At 41.9% G+C, this 22,052-nt stretch overlaps 3 protein-coding genes across 5 annotated transcripts in view; 2 read left to right on the top strand and 1 right to left on the bottom strand.

The window, feature by feature from the left end:
• Positions 1 to 8,596, top strand: part of wnk4a (WNK lysine deficient protein kinase 4a) — a 77,259-nt gene extending 68,663 nt beyond the window's left edge. For 2 of the 3 annotated variants that reach the window (XM_014179865.2, XM_014179863.2), the window contains exons 14-20: positions 465 to 519; positions 725 to 868; positions 2,627 to 3,489; positions 3,586 to 3,682; positions 4,886 to 5,822; positions 5,998 to 6,307; positions 6,544 to 8,596. In XM_014179865.2, the coding sequence (XP_014035340.2) occupies positions 465 to 519; positions 725 to 868; positions 2,627 to 3,489; positions 3,586 to 3,682; positions 4,886 to 5,822; positions 5,998 to 6,307; positions 6,544 to 6,546 (2,409 nt within the window). In that variant the 3' untranslated portion in view covers positions 6,547 to 8,596. The remainder of the gene's footprint in view (positions 1 to 464; positions 520 to 724; positions 869 to 2,626; positions 3,490 to 3,585; positions 3,683 to 4,885; positions 5,823 to 5,997; positions 6,308 to 6,543) is intronic. The other variant, XM_014179864.2, reaches the window with a different exon arrangement.
• coa3a (cytochrome C oxidase assembly factor 3a) lies at positions 8,500 to 10,051 on the bottom strand. Its single transcript, XM_014179871.2, has 2 exons — positions 9,794 to 10,051; positions 8,500 to 9,278 (listed from the first exon to the last, which is right to left on the bottom strand). Exons 1-2 carry the CDS (start codon positions 9,990 to 9,992, stop codon positions 9,175 to 9,177), a joined length of 303 nt encoding a protein of 100 aa, XP_014035346.1. The 5' UTR covers positions 9,993 to 10,051; the 3' UTR covers positions 8,500 to 9,174.
• Positions 10,052 to 10,125: 74 nt separating this feature from the next.
• cntd1 (cyclin N-terminal domain containing 1) lies at positions 10,126 to 21,632 on the top strand. Its single transcript, XM_014179870.2, has 7 exons — positions 10,126 to 10,378; positions 11,765 to 11,840; positions 11,932 to 12,106; positions 13,680 to 13,842; positions 20,914 to 21,058; positions 21,231 to 21,327; positions 21,516 to 21,632. Exons 1-7 carry the CDS (start codon positions 10,210 to 10,212, stop codon positions 21,630 to 21,632), a joined length of 942 nt encoding a protein of 313 aa, XP_014035345.1. The 5' UTR covers positions 10,126 to 10,209.
• The last annotated feature ends 420 nt before the right edge of the window (positions 21,633 to 22,052 follow it).

Genomic DNA, 22,052 nt, shown 5'->3' with positions numbered 1-22,052 from the left:
TCTGCTTCTATTATTCTATTCTTAACCACATCTCAGATGGGTTCTGAGAAGTTATTTGTTGATAGAAAACTCCTCATGGAAGACAAGAACCGAAATGGACCTCTGGACATTTATGTCTTTGCCTAGTCATTACTGCATGTTCGCGTGACCAGTCATTACACTGCAGTAATTCAAGGAAAGAAAATAGAGCTGTGACTCTAGAGGGTTTGTTTCCTGTTTAGGAGGGTTCAGATTATGGTGGTTAAAAGATTTAGACCAAAGTGAAGTAGAACACTAAATAGATGTAAATGGTTGTCTTAATGAGTCCTTATTAAAATGGATCGTAATCATTAAAATGACCCTGGCTAAATGCAACTGACTTCTCAACAACAAACCCCTTGGGAAGACCAATGTTAAATGTAGTGTATGAATTAATACTGTATCATGAATATAATAACGGTGTATATCTGTGTCCTCTATTCCAGCCTAATCTTCACAGTCACATTCTGGAGCGGACACACTCTTCCTACTCTCTACCTGGTAAAATGCCTAATCCTTAATCTTCCTTTTCTGCTGCTTGGTCTTTGTTATATTTCTGGGCCTCACTTGGCCTATGTATGTTATATTGGGTTTGCATGGCAAATAGACCTGCATGTGTCTGTCTCTCTAAGTTTCCTTAATTTTGTTGCCGGTGAGCATGTCCATTTCAATGACTGAGACTGACTGTGTCTGTCTGTTCTCCCAGACTTCAGCATGGCTGGCCCCAGTGTAGGGGTATGTGACTCTCCCTCAGGGCCCACTGGTGGAGGAGACTTCTTCAGCCCAGCAGACATGACTTCACCTGCAGGGACACCTCTACTACGCTCCCAGTCTTTCCAAAACGCCCCAGGTTCTGTATTGTAATGACCCACCTCTCCTCCTCTTCCTCCTCCCCACGGTCCCATGTGAAGAGGCATTGTTTACTCTTCACAGAGAGAAAACTGTTGTAGACTGAGGTTGCTCCACAAATGGCACCCTGTTACCTTTAAGGCACTACTACCAGAGCCTGGTCAAAATTAGTGCACTATTATGGGAATAGGGTGCCATTTGGGATGCAGACAGGGATTTGTTTGGAATTAGAACATCAATGGAGTGGGGAAGGACTAGTTTGACATTTGAAGAGTCTGAAATTGAAAACGTGTGTATTCATCACAAGTCTTTAGTTTAGTTGAGAACCCTACAGTGGAGACTAGCCAGAGATATTGATAACTCTTCAGGGACTTTTCCGGACGCCATAACATTCTTCATTCATTGATTTGACATTTAATTCAACAATGGCTCAACAGTTATGAACCAACACGACTCCCGACACTGAAGTAAACAAGCCACTAACATGTCAATGCAGACGGAAATATACTGTAGGTTAGGAAACTATAAATGAGGCGGAGAGCCAAAAGGCATTGCGAAACCGGACTGTGCTGTGGCTGTGTCCAGCAGAGAACAGAGACAACGGGGGAGGGAGGGAGACATACTTCAGATGGCCACCAAGTCTTTAGCTAGTGGGGGTGGAGCGGCAGTTGTATGTTCTTTAATTCAATTCAAATGCTTCCCTCTCTTGCGGTGGGAGTTTTGGAGGAGACTTTCTTGAAAAGTGTGTGTGTGTGTGTGTGTGTGTGTGTGTGTGTGTGTGTGTGTGTGTGTGTGTGTGTGTGTGTGTGTGTGTGTGTGTGTGTGTGTGTGTGTGTGTGTGTGTGTGTGTGTGTGTGTGTGTGCTGGCAAACAGATGTTGCAGAGAATCATACTGTAGTACAAGCTAGGCCAGGAAAGCTTATGCTTCACAGTGAGAGCATTCACATCTCAAAAAGAGGCTAAAAGCGCTCTTTAAGTGAAGTAATTACCCAAGAGGCCCTAGGGCAAGGCCGGCGCCGCACCACTGAGGCACAGACCTGGGGTGTGAGGTGCAGGGATGGTTAGTCAGAGCCATGCAAATCTCCTGACAATACCAAGAAAGGGGTCTGAGGAGGGAGGGGTTTTACGACGGTGTTGGGCCCAGTTTGTGTTCTTCTCTGCCAAGATGAGGCTAGGTCCCAAATGGCACCCTATTCCCTAAATCATGTATTACTTTGACCAGGGTAAATAGGGTGCCATTTGGAATGCATACATAACAGCGCATGCCCCTACATACAACCAACCGCTCCGGCTATCAGGGCCTTTATGCAATGAAATCATCGTCCTAGCTCTCTTAAACAGTGATTTTGTTAGACAAAACCCTGCCATGGAAACCATCTTTATACCGCACATGAGGAATTTATTTTCTAAATGTCTGATGTCACTTGGCAGTGGGCGGAAGGAACGAGGAGACAATCCAAAATCTGAGCGAGAGATGGAGCAATAATATAATTGACTCTTTTACAACCTAGGGGATTCTGCTAGTAAATGTCTCTGGAGACGTTGGCATAAGGGTTTGTGTGAGGACACTGTAAAGAACCCATTGAGGTTTTGTAAGGCGTTCCTTTTACATAAGTGGTGTTTCTGAGTTAGGTAATGTTATGTTGTTTCGTGTCTACCAATCAGTCACCACACATGAAGTTCCCTCTCAGGAAATGAAAGTTTTGAATGTAATAATAATAACTAACATGTATTATTCTGTTTTGTTTCTATGTTCCAGGTTCTCCTCACTACCACTACCACCACCCAGCCTCCATGTACTCCTCAGAGCCCCCCCAGCAGCAGCAACACCAGCAGTACTACCACATGCCCCCCTTCATGGGCCACACACACTTCCCCTTCCCCTACCCAGTGAACCCCGGTGCCTCCAAACCAGCGGGGTCCCATCCTCCCCTCACACGGGTCGCCAGCAACCCCACGTTCCCCTCCATCCTTTCCCCAGCCCCAGGCTCCCCCGGCGGCCCCCACTCTGATGCTCCGAGCCCCTCTGAGTACAGCGGGGAGGGGAACTCCCTGACCCTCCCTCCTCACCCCCAGAACCCCAACATGTGGCCCTCCCACACACAGCCCCTCTTCTCCCTGGCCAACGTAATCTCCATGGCAATGAGCATGGCTCACTCCTTCATCCCTGCCAACAGCCTGGCTAACCAGGGGATGCCCTCCATAGCAGGCTTCCACCCCCAGCTAACCCACCCTCAGTCGTTCTACTCGTCCGTCTATTCCCCCCACTACCAGACTGCTCCAGTGGAGCTCCCTTACACCCAGGGTGGGACGCCTGGCCAAGGGCAGCAACACAGTATCTACCAGGGCCCAGACACTCCACCACAGGTGCAGAGGGATGGCTCAGTGTCTGTGTACTCGCAAAATGGGCACCCCGGCTGGCAGCATAATCACATATCTCCCCCTACGATAGGCTACAACAGCCCACAGATGGTATCACAGCAAGCAGCATCCAGCCCCCTAAGCCATTTACAGAATAGTTCCCAGGGGTCCTACATGGTTCCTCAGGACCAGTCTGATGTGTCCAGCTGTGCGTCAGGGTCTGATCTGTCCCCTTCGTCCCCAGACAGCCCGGAGAGCACAGTAAGTTACCAACCAGCCCATACATGACTGTCTGACAGTGAGAAGTAATGCCATTCTGACAAGTATTGTCCCCCCTCCCACTTCTCTTGTCCCAAGTTATCATCGTTCAGCTCAACCACACCAATGTTGAGACCTACGGTGCCTGAGATGAACGCCAGTGCTCCCAAGCCCAGACTATCTCCCAGTTACACAGGTAAGATTCACAGTGACTTTCCCCTCTCTACTTCTACACTAGCTGTATTCTGTATTGTACTGGCCCTTACCTAAGCTTACTGTTGATCTGTTGATGGTAGGAGATGGGTTGGGGAGGACGCTGGCAGGCCTATGTTGCTTCTGTTAGCACACTAAACAAATGCAGAGTACATACTCGGGACACACACACATACAAAAACACACACACTCCAGACATACACAGACACTCAACGAGGCCCTTTCTCTAGTGTTTTATGTTGTATTTGGTCTAAATAAGGCCTGATGACTGTGTTAGGGCCAATTGGCTCTTCCTGTTGTTTTCAGTTCTGTTTTGTGTTTTATCCTGTCCACATCAGTGTTTGGTGACATTATCACCTATAAGCACTAGCAGTGCCTCGGGATCTGTTGCGTAACCACATGTCTGGATGGAATGTTCCATTGAATAAGGGACCAATAGGTAGGTGTGACTGTACCCCGCCTACCAGTATTGACCAGTTAGAACCCACTGGGTACAGACGTCAATTCAACGTCTATTCCACATTGGTTGAACGTAATTTCATTGAAATTACGTGGCAACAACGTTGATTCAACCAGTGTGTAACCAGTGGGAAGCTTTGCCCAGCAGAAATGACCAATCAGAAGGCTTCCACGCTCGTTACAGGCCTCTCCTCCCACATCCTCCCCACCTGTCTGTGTTCACACCCCCACCCCACCCAGCTCCAGTACCCGAGCAACCCAACCCAGCCCATTTCGCTCAACAGACAGACAGAACAGGCTCTGTTTTTGAGAAATCCCAGGGCCACATTCAGCAGAAAATAACTGTTTTCCAACCGTGTAGAGTAGAGTTACACCTAGTGCCAGACCTCCGCTAGCTCTTGCTTCCCACCCGTTTATGGCACCATGAACACAACCAGATGTTGGCAGTAGATATGGCAGTTGGATTGGTTTTTCTGACAGAAAGTTATGAAACTAAGGCCAGGATTCTATCCGATCCATGATAGATCTGCGTAACAGCACGCTTGACATTTAAAGTACATTTCAGATTGAGACGACATTATGCATTTGAATCAATTTGAAAGTACGAGTCAATGTCAATGGAAAATAATATCACTACTGGAACAGAATGTAAACACAAACAGCAGATTGTGAAAAATAATTATTATCACTGTGTTGATATTAATCATAAACCTCCTCCACCCCACAGATCCCCCGCCTGCTGCCGTCACAGTGGGTCGTTTCCAGGTCACCCCTAGCATGGAGATCCCTGTGCCTGCTGCACCAGATGGACAGGGCTCTAACCCCACCAGGCCCAAGTCAGTGGGCAGCTCCACCCCAGGCCCCACCAGGCCCAAGTCAGTGGGCAGCTCCACCCCAGGCCCCACCAGGCCCAAGTCAGGGGGTAGCTCCACCCCAGGCCCCACCAGGCCCAAGTCAGTGGGCAGCTCCACCCCAGGCCCCACCAGGCCCAAGTCAGTGGGCAGCTCCACCCCAGGCCCCACCAGGCCCAAGTCAGTGGGCAGCTCCACCCCAGGCCCCACCAGGCCCAAGTCAGTGGGCAGCTCCACCCCAGGCCCCACCAGGCCCAAGTCAGTGGGCAGCCCCACCAGGCTCAAGTCAGTGGGCAGCTCCACCACAGGCCCCACCAGGCTCAAGTCAGTGGGCAGCTCCACCACCTCCGGGAGCAGCACAGAGGAGCAGGAGGGGGCAGAAACCAGCCTGAACACCTCCCTCACTCTCTCCCCCCCAGACCGACACCTCCCTGTGGAGAAGGACGGGGAGGTCCAGGCAGGGTGGGCCGGGACTAAAGAGCAGCAGCAGGAAGAGGAGGAGGAAGAAGAGGGGGAAGAAGATGACGAGGAGCATGAGGAGGAGAAGGAAGAGCAGCAGATAGTAAGAAGGAGGAGGAGGAGAGTGTGTAGCCTCAGTCTGATGGGTACGTCTGCAGACAGCGGCCTGTCCGTCACGGCGGTGGATTCAGAGGGGCGTGGCCTGTGGGAGGGAGGTGCAGGGAGCCCGACCTACAACTCGGCCCTGCACCACTTGTGGCTGAGCTACAGCCGCAACTTCACGTACATGAGCAGTGACGACTCGGAGAGCGAGGACGAGGACATGCGGGAGGAGCTGCAGGAGATGAGGGAGAAGTGAGTGTTTCACCTTCAGCATTTCTCCAGTTATTTACCCATTTTCATTCCAGATCGATTTAGGGTTTGAATCCAAGTTTGATTACTTTGAACTCAACTTGCATCTCAACTATTCCAAATCACTTAAACAAGTCCTCAGAGTTCTCACCTATCTGTTTCTCTCTCTCTTTCTCAGACACTTGGTGCAGGTGCAGAGTCTCCAGGCCACCCAGAAGAGGGAGATTGAGGAGCTGTATGAGAGGATGGGGAAGGTTCCCCCTGCGGGGATTGTCTCGCCTGCCGCCATGCTCTCCAGTCGCCAACGCCGTATCTCTAAGGAGAGGAGTTACCTCTCCACCTCCCGCAGAAACAGCCTGCAGCGCGTGGACATGCTCCCCCTCCAAGGTATCATCAGGAGGAACTCTCTGGGTGGCAGCAACAGCAGCAGCAGCTCTCTGGAGAAGCCCTCTAAAGGGGTGACCTTTGCTTCCGATGTCAGTAGAATGGTTAGAGTTCTCTCATGTCTTTATTTACTGTACACAGAGCATGGCCACGATTCAATCAGAGGTGCGTTGTCGGTAGTGCAATGTGCTTGCCTACAACGCACCTCTGATTGAATCATGACCCATATCTTACATTTATTTTGCTGTCTAAAATCTAAGTTTATCTGGAAATCATAATGTGCAATGCACAATGCTCTACACATTTAATCATTGCATCTCCTTGTCTCCTCTCTCACCAGTAAGAATCTTCAGCCATGCTTGCTGTAGAATAAGCCCAGACTACCTCATCTAAAATGTGACTGAAATGATCATCCTGCTGGAAGAAAGAACTGACATCACCTCTAAACCCTTTATCTGGGCCCCCATTGGAGGAGACTAAACTAGATCCCCCAGAAACCAGGAAGCTCCTCTGCTGATCCAATAGTCACAGAGTTAATCAGAGGTCGCAGGTCCGTCAGAGGTCGCTGAGCCCTCTGCTATGAAGGGACAACGGAACCTTTGTCATCCGCTGTCAGTCACCCCCAAGAGAAGCTTGCCAGATTCAACGGTTCAGTGCAACATACCCGTTCTAGGACGCCACCGGAACAGTGTTTAAAGTGAGATGGTCAAAAGTTTCAAAACTGCCTAATCCTCAGCTAATGCGTATAAAAGGCCCACAATAGTACTAGCCCAAGTAGTGCACCATCATTCTTCATACTATGCAATGCTAGTGAGAAACGTGTGATCATTATACATAGAGCCTTAATGATCAGCTGTAGTCCTGCCTTGTAGCCACAGAGCAGTAAGGGTTGTTCCAGCTACAATATTGGCATCATGGGATTGAGGACGGGGCAGTTGATCATTATTTTCCTGCTTATCTGACTGTCGCACACATTTTTATTGTGAGCAGTGGAGTGAGATGAAGCTCAGTAACTCTCGCTGTGTTTCAGATTATTCACTCTCCTCTTTGCACATTTGACTATCTGTTTGCGATCTGTTGATGCTGACTGTAGCTCGCTACTGCCCTCTAGAGTTTGACTACGGAAGTCCAGATATGTTGTTATAATTCTGCCTGTTTTCCAATGTACAATAGTGATGCAACAATATTTCTGATGAATTCAACAGCATTATGAAGGACGACCGTTGTCAATGTTTAGAAAGATGTGAACATAGATGTTAAAAGATGTTAGGCAGTACCTTATATACATTATAGTGAGCATTTTTTTATAAAATGCAACACTATAGACAAGTAGCTTTCCGAACAACCATATACAGAACTATAGGTAGACCTACAACACTGAAATCATTTAGGTGTCAGTCTTTCCAGAATATTTCAGAATTTCACATTATATGTGTTCATATGAAATATAAAAAGGTTATACAGTAGGAAGCTAGGCACAATACAGCTCTATAAATGACATATATCTAAGACTCAAACTACTCCTTTTAAAAACAAACCAAGTGAAAGTATTGCCAAATCAGCCACATCGATTTAAAAAAACGAGGCTATTTATGGTTGATGATTTTCAACTCTCCTGACTTTTTAGCCGAGATTATATTTTCTCCCAAAATAATCAAACATAGGTCTAGACTACTGGTTCTCACCATGATTGTAAATGTGTAAATATGAAATAATGCATTTGTAAATTACTTTTACAAATGAATCAAATTCATTTTGGCAAGCTACTTTTCTTGTGCAAACACATTGGCAATGATAAACCTTGCTGCAATGCACAATAAACCAGGCACCCTATGCACTTTAGTAAATTCTACTTTAGTAGTAACTCACACTTTTTGGTAAAGTAAGTAGCATATTTATATGCACAAGTGGGGAAGAGTACGACTACCCTAACAAATGAATTAAACTGTGAGCCCATATTAGCTATTGCCTTAAATACACAAAAGGAATTCTATTGCAATGATACTCAAGATTTATATTTAAAGAAAGAAAAAGTGATGAGAATCCACATTTCTGAATGCATGTATGATTGTTGGTTGATTGTATTGCTTTAACATACAAAGCTGCTGTCCTGCCATGCTCAATCTGTGCCTTTTCCTTGCAATGTCTTATTTTATATTTTTACTCTGTAGCTTTGGTGGCTACAACATACTCTGTAAATCCTATTTTGACATAAATACAGTTGAAATAATGATAGTGTTCCTCTCAGCTTCCGTACTATTGTGGCAATATCAGTGTATGAAACATTACACTGACCTTGCTATAAGATGTCATTTATTGTTGTGAAAAAACAAATACATAATAACAAATGTACAACTCAATCCTTTATCAACATAAATATATTTCAATATAAATGTGTTTCTTTGTCTCAGTTGAGCTGTTCTAATTCTTATCCCACCTATTCCAAGGCCACTGTAGAATTAACATTACTGATAGACATGAGGTTGAATTAGTTTTAGAGTTTTGGGAGAAATCATTTGATGCTGATTTGAAGGGAATACAAATAATTCTACACAAGTGCCTACTCGTTGGGAAGAAAAGGAAGGAGAATAGGGTAATGTTCATTGGGGCACTTAACAGAAACCATTTAAAAAAATGTTGCCTCCCGTTGCCGTCCGCTTGGTGCCTAATGAACAAGACCCAGGATCCTGAAATTGTAAGGGGTTAATCGGGGGCAGAAGATAATTCTTTCTACAGACAAGCATGTTTAATCACCATGAAGACACTTAAGTCAGCAACACAACCACATAAAAGTCTACATATCCAGGGCAAAACAGGGTCCGATGCTGCCTTGACAGTGGCTAGCAGTGGAATAAGATGTAGCACCAGCATTTGTCAGCATTAGTCCCTTCCAGTGCAAGTAGGCCTACAGGCGATAGGATCAGTGGCACAGCACACAGTCGATCTGAGCTCAGTCCATCTGATCGCCAAGTCAGTTGGCGCCCGTCTTTGCCCCCCTCATCCTCGCGACCTTGGCCTCCTCATCCAGCTCATCCATAATCTTCTCCTGTTTCACTGAGTAAAACGTGTAGCCATCTAGGAGGAGCAAAGTCAAGGAAAATGGGCTGACAGAGGCAAGGTATGTGCTGGGTATGAAGCTATAATCGAGCTTAGCTACATAAACACAAGGTTGAACGTTTTCATCATCAACATACATTTATGGCAGACATGTTTTACACTCATCACCAGCTTTCACTGTAGCAACTTGTAATAAAGTGGCATGCTGAGAGAGCTACTTAGCTAACTCTAGTGAGATCCTTACTTGGCTACTAGCTAACGTTACATAGTTATCTAATTAGCTAACTGGCTTGCTACAGTACATGGCTGTTATGCAAACACATGTCATGCTGTTCTTCACCACTACAACGTCAATTTCATAACCTATCTACAATGACTTACAGCTTCAAGGACATACATGAATAATGTCTGGTTGACTTTAACTGCTAATAGTTATGGCAACATTACAATGGATCGCTATATCATGCCGTTTAGGGCAAATAAGCTCATATGTTACGCAGTTCACCTTTTGTCACTGAGTTTGGCAAGGATACAAATACCCATTACAATGGCTCCGATAGCAAGTCCTGTTGCAATATTACGGCCCCTGAGTTGCTGCGATTTCTTCTTCCATTGCGCGAGCTCCACTTGTCTGATAAAGTAGAACTCGTCCCTGGTAAGGTCCTCCTTGTTTGGATCTATCCTCTTTGCAAAAGGGACTTCGGGATCCACAGTCGGTTTCTGGTCAGCCATTTTTGCGACAGCCTGATCTGCTTGTGCAACACTATAATAGGTCCCCCAGACATTTCCGGTTTCGACGCGAAAAGGTCGTTTTTTTTTATAGCGTGTCAACCGCCATCTCATGGCAAAATAAGGTACTGCATTTGAAAAAATTAACTCCGCGGACAACGAAATCAGATTTTTTTTTTGATCTTGCCATTTTATTTCTGGCTAGCTAGTAACGTTAGCTATGGCGAAGAGATTCCCATTCTCTCCAAGCCAAAGCAAAAACCTAAAGTTTGGTGAAGCTTCTTTTGAGATTTTATCAGACTTTCTCATAAATCTCAATATCAGAAACAAAGATAAACTGAGCAATTTATCACGTTACAGTGGGGATTTTAAAGACAAAAGATTGATAGGTAAGTTTTTAGCTCGCTGCTGGCTAACGGTTGCTCATTACTTTGGTCAACTATCTCATTGTTCTGTCTGTGCTCTGGCAACGGCCCTGACAAGAACACGCCACCGGAAATGCGAATGGCGCCACGTTTGTTTAGGCTAAAGTTACGTAACATGACGTTATTTTGGCTTCACAGGTAACCTGTGACAGGTTGACCAAACCGATCTAATATCAAATATTTTAAAAAACGAGGTCACTATGGTCAAAATAAAAGTAAATATGAATTATCCATAAGCACACGGACACTAGCTATAAGTTATGTGCTATTATTTTGGTGATTTTCTGATCCACTGTTAAACAACTGAATCACGTCGTAAACAGAAGAGATGATGAAAGTCGGATTTTTCATATTAGCTTCGATTGGACCAAGTTATTCTGCTACACTGTAGTGGCGCAGCGGTCTAAGGTACTACCTCTTAGTGCTAGAGATGTCACTACAGACCCTGGTTCGATCCTGAGGTGTATCACATCCGGCGGTGACTGGGAGTGCCATAGGGCGGCGCACAATTGGCCCTTCGTTGTCCGTTTTGGCCGGTGTAGGCCGTCATTGTAAATACGAGTTTGTTCTTAAACTGACTTGCCAAGTTAAATAAAATTAAAAAAACATTGACATTACAAGCAATATCCACCCTGTACAATATATATAGCTACAGTATGCTATTTACCTTAACATTGTATCATTTTAACCTTTATTTAACTAGGCAAGGCAGTTAAGAACAAATTCTTATTTACAATGACAGCATATCACAGCCAAACCCGGACGACGCTGGGCCAATTGTGCACCAACCTATGGCACTCCCAGTCACCACCGGATGCAATAGAGCCCAGGATCGAACCAGGGTCTGTAGTGACACCTCTAGCACTAAGAAGTAGTGCCTTAGACATCTGCGCCACTTGGGGGCCCTATCCCAATGTACATATGTACATGTACATATTACCTCAATTACCTCGACTAACCGGTGCCCCTGCACATTGACTCTGTACCGGGACCCCCTGTATATAGCCTCGCTATTGTTATTTTACTGCTACAGTTGAATTATTTGTTACTTTTATTTTAGATTTTTTTTACTTATCTATTTTTTACTTAACACTTTTTTTTCTTAAAACTTCTTAAAGCATTGTTGGTTAAGGGCTTGTAAGTAAGCATTTCACTGTAAGGTCTACTACACCTGTTGTATTCGGCGCATGTGACAAATAAAATTTGATTTGACCCTGGCATTGCAAGTGCCATGCTCGACAGTTACCACAATAAACTTTCTAGCTAAAACATTTACAGACTTGAACCGTAGGACTAGGCCATGAAATCCAATCTGAATAGGCCTAAAACCGCTGGCTCTGTTTTCCACAGAATGCGTTTTCCTTGTCACAGAAGAGTTAAGACTTGACCCCTTGGTTGGATATCATGCTGTTGAATTACTTGAAAGGTAGGATTCATGATCTGAAAATAGGAACTATCAGTTATCTGTCAATGTGATTAAAAGTAAGACCAATATAATGAGTATCTTCTGCTAACAGGTTTATGATAAAGCACCTGGAGGATCTGTTTTCAACACCACACACACCTGCAGGGGCAGCAGGTGTCCATAAAGGAAATTACGAGGACCTTGTTTATGAGAAACTGAGTGAGAAGTTCCATCTCATTCTCCTCTCTTGTGTGCAAATAGCAAGCAAACTGTCTTTGCACAGTGCTGTGAGTTTTGGGAAACTTTTTCATTATCATCTGTAGTAGAGGTTGACCGATTATAATTTTTCAATGCCGATACCGATTATTGGAGGACCAAAAAAAGCCGATACCGATTAATCTGGCAATTTTTATATATATATATATATTTATATTTGTAATAATGACAATTACAATAATACTGAATGAACAATGAACACTTTTATTTTAACTTAATATAATACATAAATAAAATCTATTTAGTCTCAAATAAATAATGAAACATGCTCAATTTGGTTTAAATAATGCAAAAATACAGTGTTGGAGAATAAAGTAAAAGTGCAATATGTGCCATGTAAAAAAAGCTAACGTTTAAGTTCCTTGCTCAGAACATATGAAAGCTGGTGGCTCAATATTCCCAGTTAAGAACTTTTAGGTTGTAGTTATTTTAGGAATTATGACGCGTCGACTATTTCTCTCTATACCATTTGCATTTCATATACCTTTGACTATTGGGTGTTCTAATAGGCACTTTAGTATTGCCAGCCTAATCTCAGGAGTTGATAGGCTTGAAGTCATAAACATCGCTGTGATTCAAGCATTGCTAAGAGCTGCTGGCAAACGCAGTAAAGTTTGAATGAATGCTTACGAGCCTGCTGCTGCCTACCACCTCTCAGTCAGACTGCTCTATCAAATATCAAATCATAGACTTAATTATAATATAATAAACACAGAAATACGAGTCTTTGGTCATTAATATGGTCAAATCCGGAAACTATCATTTTGAAAACAAAACGTTTATTCTTTCAGTGAAATTCAAGGAACCGTTCCGTATTTTATAGAATGGGTGGCATCCCTAAGTCTAAATATTGCTGTTACATTGCACAACCTTCAATGTTATGCCATAATTATGTAAAATTTTGGCAAATTAGTTCGCAACAAGCCAGACGGCCCAAACTGTTGCATATACCCTGACTCTGCGTGCAATGAACGCAAGGGAAGTGACACAATTTCCCTAGTTAATATTGCCTGCTAACATGAATTTCTTTTAACTAATTATGCAGGCTTAAAAAAATATACTTCTGTGTATTGATTTTAAGAAAGGCATTGATGTTTATGGTTCGGTACATTTGTGCAACGATTGTGCTTTTTCCGAGAATGCGTTTTTGTTAAATCCTCCCCCGTTTGGCGAAGTAGGCTGTGATTCGAGGATAAATTAACAGACACCGCATTGATTATATGCAACACAGGACAAGCTAGTTAACCTAGTAATATCATCAACCATGTGTAGTTAACTAGTGATTATGTGAAGATTGATTGTTTTTTTATAAGATAAGTTTAATGCTAGCTAGCAACTTACCTTGGCTCCTTGCTGCATTTGCGTAACAGGTGGTCAGCCTGCCACGCAGTTTCCTCGTGGAATGCAATGTAATTGGCCATAATCGGCGTCCAAAAATGCCAATTACCGATTGTTGGGAAAACTTGAAATCGGCCCAAATTAATCGGCCATGCCGATTAATCGGTCGACCTCTAATCTGTAGATCACCATTTGTATCACCATTCATAATGTCAATAATACGTTTCTCACCTTTTACTTTACCAGGTGGTTGACAACAACACAGCAGCGCAGTTTCTTCACTCGATGGGCCACAGCGTTTCCAAACAAACTATCATGGACATGGAGCTGATGATCTTGAAAGCACTTGACTTCAGGCTAAACACCCCCAACCCTCTGACTTATGTTGAGATACTCCTGGAGGTGCTTGGTAAGTATTTCACATTCTGTAGTCCTTATGATAACCACAAAAAGAGACATGACATTTTGCTGTAATGAGGTGCTACATTACATGCTACATTCCTATTTAGGCCTGTAGAACCCATTTCCTACAGGCAATGACCAAAAGCGCCCTCTTTGGCCTCATGGGCAGAATGTTATTAATATCATTTAAAAATATGATTTAAATAAACATTGATAAATCCAATGTTTCTATGTCAAACAGTTTTGTTATATTCCAGTCTTCTGTCTTCTGGGTAGGCCGTCATTGTAAATAAGAATTTGTTCTTAACTGACTTGCCTAGTTAAATAAAGGTTAAATAAAAAAATAAGCATTGACATTAACATTACAAGCAATATCCACAATATCCACCCTGTACCCTCTCCCAATTGAATACATTTCAACTCTATATCTGACATGGTACAGGGGTCTTCTTTTTTTAAAATCCCATAACCATGTGTGTGAGGTGTATACATACTTCTGTTTCAAAGTAGATTTGTTTAAGACTACCAAGAATCACTCTGTGGCCCTGATCTAGCCCACTGCTGTAAAAGGTTTATACAGTAAAATGCCTCTGGAAAAGTTGTGTGAGGAGGTAGCAGGGCTGAGGGGGAGTTTGGAGTTTAGCCAGAGTGAAATTCTCACGCTCCAAGGAGAGAACAAGGCACTCACAACCAAAGTAAAAATCCACGATTTCAACATGGATTGTCTATTCAGGGAAAACAAGAAAACAGTGTTGAAGGAGTCGCTACTAGACATACAAAGTCGTAGCATGCGTGAAAATCATTTTTTTTCTGGGGTTCCTGAGGACGTATCCAATAATCCAGAGGGCGCAATCAGAGAATTCATGCAATCCGCCTTGAAACTTCCTATAGAGACTGTAAACAAGGTGACTTTCCACCGAGTACACAGACTTGGAGCTCGTAGCGACAAGACCAAGGGTCCCCGACCGATCATCGCAAAATTTGAACACTACCAACAAAAGGAGATGATCAAAGCAGGGGAAGGGAGCTTAAAGGGACCAAATTTGGTCTCAATGATCAATTTCCAAGGGAGATAAACGAATGTTGTAAGAGACTGTATCCGGTACAAAGGCAACAGAGGGAGAAGGGTAAGCGTGCCTTTCTCATTGTGGACATACTCTTTATAGATGGACAGCTATTCCGAGACAGCTCCATAACACCATGGCTGTACTAAATTCTACAGGGACTTCAGGTTGCGAAAAAAAGAAAGTATGAGAACTGTAAAAATATCTGAACACTATGAAGTGGATATGAACACACACGTACTCAATTACATGCTTGCTTACACATACGGACTTATACATACACACACACACCTGATCTCACTCTTTTCTCTCACTCTCCCTTTCTCTATTGTCGAGAACTGTTTTACAATTTAATATGTTTCTTGTTTGTGTATTTGTCTACAAGTTTATATATGTTTACAACAAGCAAGGGAAGATATCAGAATAGGGGCATTGGGGAATAATAACATATTGTACGGAATACATTTGTACTTTAGTGAAGCCGTCTCTAGAGTAATGCAAGGTCTCTTTCATGATCATGTGAAACGTCTGTTGCTATGGAAATGCTGGGATGTGTTTTTTAATGATGTTAAAGGTAATTATGATGCAGCTATGACGGTGATACGATATGGATTACAATTATCATCAATATTAAGGCTATACACACTACATGTTACACACATAGACACTCAACCAATGCAAAATGGCAGAGTTATTATTTATTTGGACAGCACACATTATAGTCTTACTCTTATACAGACATCGTACACACTCTCACTAAATCACATCCAATATCATACACATCAACCTACTCAGATTTACTACACACATAATATCTTGTCTCAATTTTCTAACATCTGCGGCATTGGCTCACAGGCAAACAGGCAAGGGAATAAAACAAATATTACTAGAACCTATTTCTTGAATTCTAAATATCAGACATTTGAATGCTCTAATTTTGACTGTCATAATATCTCTGATGGCAGTGACTTTACAAGCACTAATTATGGTCAATTTAGACTGAGAATAGTATCTAGTTATGGTAAGGGATGAAATAAGTATAGCCAGTTATAATTGTAACAGTTTAGCAGATTATAGAAAAAGAAGATCAGTCTTTACGTGGCTAAAAGAAAAGGAATATAACATATACTGTTTACAGGAAACTCACTCTACATCCTTAGATGAAGTTGTGTGGAAAAAGGAATGGGGTGGTGAAATAATTTTCTGTCATGGACAAAGGAACTCAAAAGGTGTGATGATATTAATTCACAAAAATGTTGATCTGAATGTGCAAATAGTCAGGAATGATTTGCAAGAAAGGTGGATCTTTTTGAATATGAAAGTGGACGAAAAGAGATTTGGCTCATTAATCTATATGGTACAAATCAGGATGATCCATACCTCTTCGAAAACATTTATACCAAGTTATTGAACTTACAGGTAACAAATGATCAAATCATTATGGTAGGAGACTATAACACAGTGTTAAGTACCTCAATGGACCGTAAAGGTAATCACTCTACAAACTATCATCACCGTGCCCTTAAGGAAATCACAAATATTATGGACACATTAGAAATAGTGGATATTTGGAGACTAAAAAACCCAGACCTTGTGAGATATACATGGAGGAGACTTCATCAAGCTAGTCCTCTTGACTACATTCTTGTCTCTTTCTCTCTTGCATCAAAGGTTAAAAAAGTTTTAATAGGAGACAGAATGCGATTGGATCATCATCTAATTGGCATTCACATAACTCTTATAGGTTTTCCACATGGACGGGGATATTGGAAATTTAATCCAAGTTTACTGGAGGACAACTTATTTTTAACTAAGAGAAAATAATATATAACTTAATTTTTCCAGTATAATATAGGTTCAGCAATGTTTACAGTCTCCTTGTTTACAGTCTCTATAGGAAGTTTCAAGGCGGATTGCATGAATTCTCTGATCGCGCCCTCTAGATTATTGGATACGTCCTCAGGAACCCGAGAAAAAAAATGATTTTCACGCATGCTACGACTTTGTATGTCTAGTAGCGACTCCTTCATTACTGTTTTCCTGTTTTCCCTGAATAGACAATCCATGTTGAAATCGTGGATTTTTACCTTGGCTGTGTGTGCTTTGTTCTCTCCGTGGAGCGTGAGAATTTCACTCTGGCTAAACTCCAAACTCCCCCTCAGCCCTGCTACCTCCTCACACAACTTTTCCAGAGGCATTTTACTGTATAAACCTTTTACAGCACTGTGCTAAATCAGGGTCACAGAGTGAATCTTGGTAGTCTTAAATAAATCTACTTTGAAACAGAAGTATACACCTCACACACATCCTTATGGGATTTAAAAAAAGAAGACCCCTGTACCATGTCAGATATAGAGTTGAAATGTATTCAATTGGGAACCTTATTGTTTGGGATACCTTTTAAATGTACCTTCAGAGGTCATTCAATTCAATATTCATCAATAATAAAAAAGCAGTTTCTGGCTAAAGAGACAAGACTAACAAGGGAAATCCATGAACTAATAGTACAGGTAGATAGCAATAAAAACGATACTACAGCGATACAAAATAAGTTAGACAAAAAACAAAAAGAACTTGAGGAACTTATTCAAGAACGATCTAATGTAATCTATTACAAAAATAAAGCAAACTGGATGGAATATGGAGAAAAATGCACAAAATTCTTCCTGAATCACCAATACAGGAATACTAACAAAAATAATTTGCAGAAACTCGTTACTGAAGACAGAGTCATCTATGATTCTCCAAATTATATTTTAAGAGGAAGCTAATTATTTTAGGCAGATGTTCTCTTTTCCGTCCAATCCTCTCCAACGGAATGAAGATTTTGGTAAGGAATTATTTCGAAATAATATAAAAATGGAAAATTAACAAATGTACAGAAAGATCAGTGCGAAGGCCAAATTACAGAGGAAGAACTTTTTGAGGCTATTAAATGCTTTCAGTCTGGAAAAACCCCAGGGCTTGATGGCATACCGGTAGAGGTATCTCAAGCCTTTTTTGATATACTAAAAGCTCCATTGTTAGATTGTTTTAACTACTCCTAAAGAAATGGTAGTCTCTCAGGTACTCAGCAGAAAGGTCTGATTTCTCTATTATTAAAACAAGACCCAGATGGCAAATATAAAGACCCAGTCTATCTAAAAAAACTGGAGGTCCCTTACACTTCAATGTTGTGATGCAAAAATACTAGTGAAATGCATAGTACTAAGAATTAAAAAGGTTTTATCAAGTATTGTTCATCCTGATTAGACAGGTTTTTAACATGGATGATACATTGGAGATAATATACGACAACTACTAGAAATAATAGAACATCATGAAACATCTAAGAAGCCAGGCCTGGTATTTATAGCAGATTTTGAAAAGGCATTTGATAAAGTAAGACTGGATTTTATTTATAAATGCCTGGATTTTTTCAAATGAGGTGATTCTCTTATAAAATGGGTAAAAATAATGTATAGCAATCCCAGGTGTAAAATAGTAAATAACGGCTACTTCTCAGAGAGTTTTGAATTGTCAAGAGGAGTTAAACAAGGGTATCTGCTATCACCATATCTATTTGTTATGGCCATCGAAATGCTAGCTATTAAAATCAGATCCAATAACAACATTAGAGGATTATAAATCCAAGGCTTAAAAACAAAGGTGTCCATGTATGCCGATGACTCAAGTTTTATATTAAGTCCGCAAGCTAGATTCCTGCAATGTCTCATTGAAGATTTAGATAGCTTTTATGTACTCTCTGGACTAAAACCAAATTATGATTAGTGTACAATATTACGTATTCGGATCTTTAAAAAATACAATTTTTACATTACCCTGCAGTTTACCTACAGTTGAAGTCGGAAGTTTACATACACTTAGGTTGGAGTCATTAAAACTCGTTTTTCAACCACTCCACAAATGTCTTGAAAACAAACTATAGTTTTGGCAAAGTTGGTTGTGCATGACACAAGTCATTTTTCCAACAATTGTTTACAGACAGATTATTTCACTTATAATTCACTGTATCACAATTCCAGTGGGTCAGAAGTTTGTGTGATACACTAATACACTAAGTTGACTGTGCCTTTAAACAGCTTGGAAAATTCCAGAAAATGATGTAATGGCTTTAGAAGCTTCTTATAGGCTAATTGACATAATTTGAGTCAATTGGAGGTGTACCTGTGGATGTATTTCAAGGCCTACATTCAAACTCAGTGCCTCTTTGCTTGACATCATGGGAAAATGACAATAAATCAATAAAGTCTGGTTCATCCTTGGGAGCAATTTCCAAATGCCTGAAGGTACCACGTTCATCTGTATAAACAATAGTACGCAAGTTTAAACACCATGGGACCACGCAGCCAAAATACCGCTCAGGAAGGAGATATGTTCTGTCTCCTAGAGATGAACGTACTTTGGTGCGAAAAGTGCAAATCAATCCCAGAACAACAGCAAAGGACCTTGTGAAGATGCTGGAGGAAACAGGTACAAAAGTATCTATATCCACAGTAAAATGAGTCCTATATCGACATAACCTGAAAGGCTGCTTAGCAAGGAAGAAGCCACTGCTCCAAAACCGCCATAAAAAAAGCCAGACAACGGTTTGCAACTGCACATGGGGACAATGATCGTACTTTTTGGAGAAATGTCCTCTGGTGTGATGAAACAAAAATAGAACTGTTTGGCCATAATGACATTGTTATGTTTGGAGGAAAAAGGGGGTAGCTTGCAAGCCGAAGAACACCATCCCAACCGTGAAGCACGGGGGTGGCAGCATCATGTTGTGGGGGTGCTTTTCTGCAGGAGGGACTGGTGCACTTCACAAAATAGATGGCATCATGAGGTAGGAAAATTTGGTGGATATATTGAAGCAACATCTCAAGACATCAGTCAGGAAGTTAAAGCTTGGTCGTAAATGGGTCTTCCAAATGGACAATGACCCCAAGCATACTTCCGAAGTTGTGGGAAAATGGCTTAAGGACAACAAGATCAAGGTATTGGAGTGGCCATCACAAAGCCCTGACCTCAATCCTATACAAAATTTGTGGGCAGAACTGAAAATGCGTGTGCGAGCAAGGAGGCCTACAAACCTGACTCAGTTACACAAGCTCTGTCAGGGGGAATGGGCCAAAATTCACCCAACTTATTTTGGGAAGCTTGTGGAAGGCTATCTGAAACGTTTGACCCAAGTTAAACAATTTCAAGGCAATGCTACCAAATACTAATTGAGTGTATGTAAACTTCTGACCCACTGGTAATGTGATGAAAGAAATAAAAGCTGAAATAAATCATTCTCTCTACTATTATTCTGACATTTCACATTCTTAAAATAAAGTGGTGATCCTAACTGACCTAAGACAGGGAATTTTTACCAGGGATAAATGTCAGGAATTGTGAAAAACTGAGTTTAAATGTATTTGGCTAAGGTGTATGTAAACTTACGACTTCAGCTGTATATAATGGGCTGATGATGAAGTAGACATACTTGGTATTCATATCACAAAAGATATAAATAAGCTCTCCACAATGAATTTCAATAGAAAACTTGTAAAAATAGACAAGATCCTGCAACCATGGAGAGGTAAATACCTGTCTATTTATGAATATATTGCCCTGATTAACTTAGTCATATCTCAGTTTACTCACTTACTTATGGCGCTGCCTACTCCTGAAGATTCGTTTTTCAAATCATATAAGCAAAATATTTTCTTCTTGGTGGTGGGGGGGGGGGGGGGGTTGGGTTACAGCTATTGGGGAACTGTGGGGTGATCTTTGAGGGTTCGGGTTCACTTTTTTTGGCCTGGTGGGAGATCTGTCAACGTGCCCTTGAGCAGGGCATTGACCCTGGATGCTTCTGTGTGTCGCTCTGAATGGAAGTCTGTTGGATGACTGGTATGGTGTCGTTGTTGAGCGGCTTCACTGCAAGTATATTGTATGTTTCGGATATTCAATAAAATATATTTTTTAAATGCCTCTTGGTGTTACCAGTATGTAACTATTTATTCACTACCCACCACATCCTACAGGGCACAATGACTCTTCTATCCCTGTGGAGCACCTGCATCACCTCAGCAGACATGTGCTCCAGTTCACCTACCTCCAGAGGACAGCCATCTATGACTCCCTGCTCAAGGCCACCACTCAGTGCCTGAGCCCATCTGACGAACAGAGGTAGGCCGCGTCCCAAAAGGCACCCTATTCCCTATAGTGCTCTACTTTTGACCAGGGCCATTGGCAGCCGTAGTTTTCCTCTCTCAATGTTAGTAACAGTAGGCCGTGTGTGTTTAGTTAACAATAGTGTAACAGCCATAAATAAGCATGTGTCCCCTGTGAAAACCAACAGAAAGACTTTTGTGTCGGTGACTGAAGACTGCATGCTTCTTGGTGTTGGTGTCATTGCTGTGGGTGCATACATCCTCAATGTCACTAACTGGGAACAGGTGATCAGCTACTATAATATATCCTTCTTGTAAACAGTCATATTATTAACTTGTATTTCTTCCATACTTAGTAAGGTTTAAGCTATTATGTTGAAGTTGGATTATAAACTTTAGCTGAAAACTAGTGTTTGGTTACTACAGTGCATGCTGCTCAATGAACTAGTAACGGCCCAACCATTAATCACCAGGTAGTGGAGGAGCTGAGTCACATCACAGGGATCTCAGTGAAGAGCATCAGTGATTTCACACATGTTACACTGATGCACATTACCAAGAACAACTCTCCCATGGTCACAGCAACTTGAGTCGAGTCCGAACAACACATTCATCGATTGAAAGATTTTATTTACGCTAATTTGTTTTAAGTTGGTTTGAAACTTGAAAATTAACTAAGTTTCTTCAGCTACAGGAAGTTATGAAAGAAAGCCATTGAGACATAGATAGTACAGTACTGTACAGTAAAACAGTACAGTAAAACTACAGTGTCTGTGTATGTAAAAAGATTGAAAGGTTCACACCAAACATCTGATATAAAAACCAGCTCCCTGAGTTTGACTTTCTAGTTGATTTCCTTAAGAATTTAACTTCTATTTTCTGGATGTTTATCTCTGTTTACTGTTCCAACAATTAGCAGCATTAAAGAGCCTTCTTCCATCTGTTAAATGCCATAGTGTGCAATATAAAAGCAAAGCTGATGTTAAAATCCTAATAATAGAAATGTAATA

This window comes from Salmo salar, chromosome ssa28 (genome assembly GCF_905237065.1).
Source record: "Salmo salar chromosome ssa28, Ssal_v3.1, whole genome shotgun sequence".
NCBI lineage: Eukaryota > Metazoa > Chordata > Actinopteri > Salmoniformes > Salmonidae > Salmo > Salmo salar.
The sequence above is the reverse complement of the archived record's forward strand: the minus strand, read 5'-3'. Positions and strand labels throughout refer to the sequence as shown.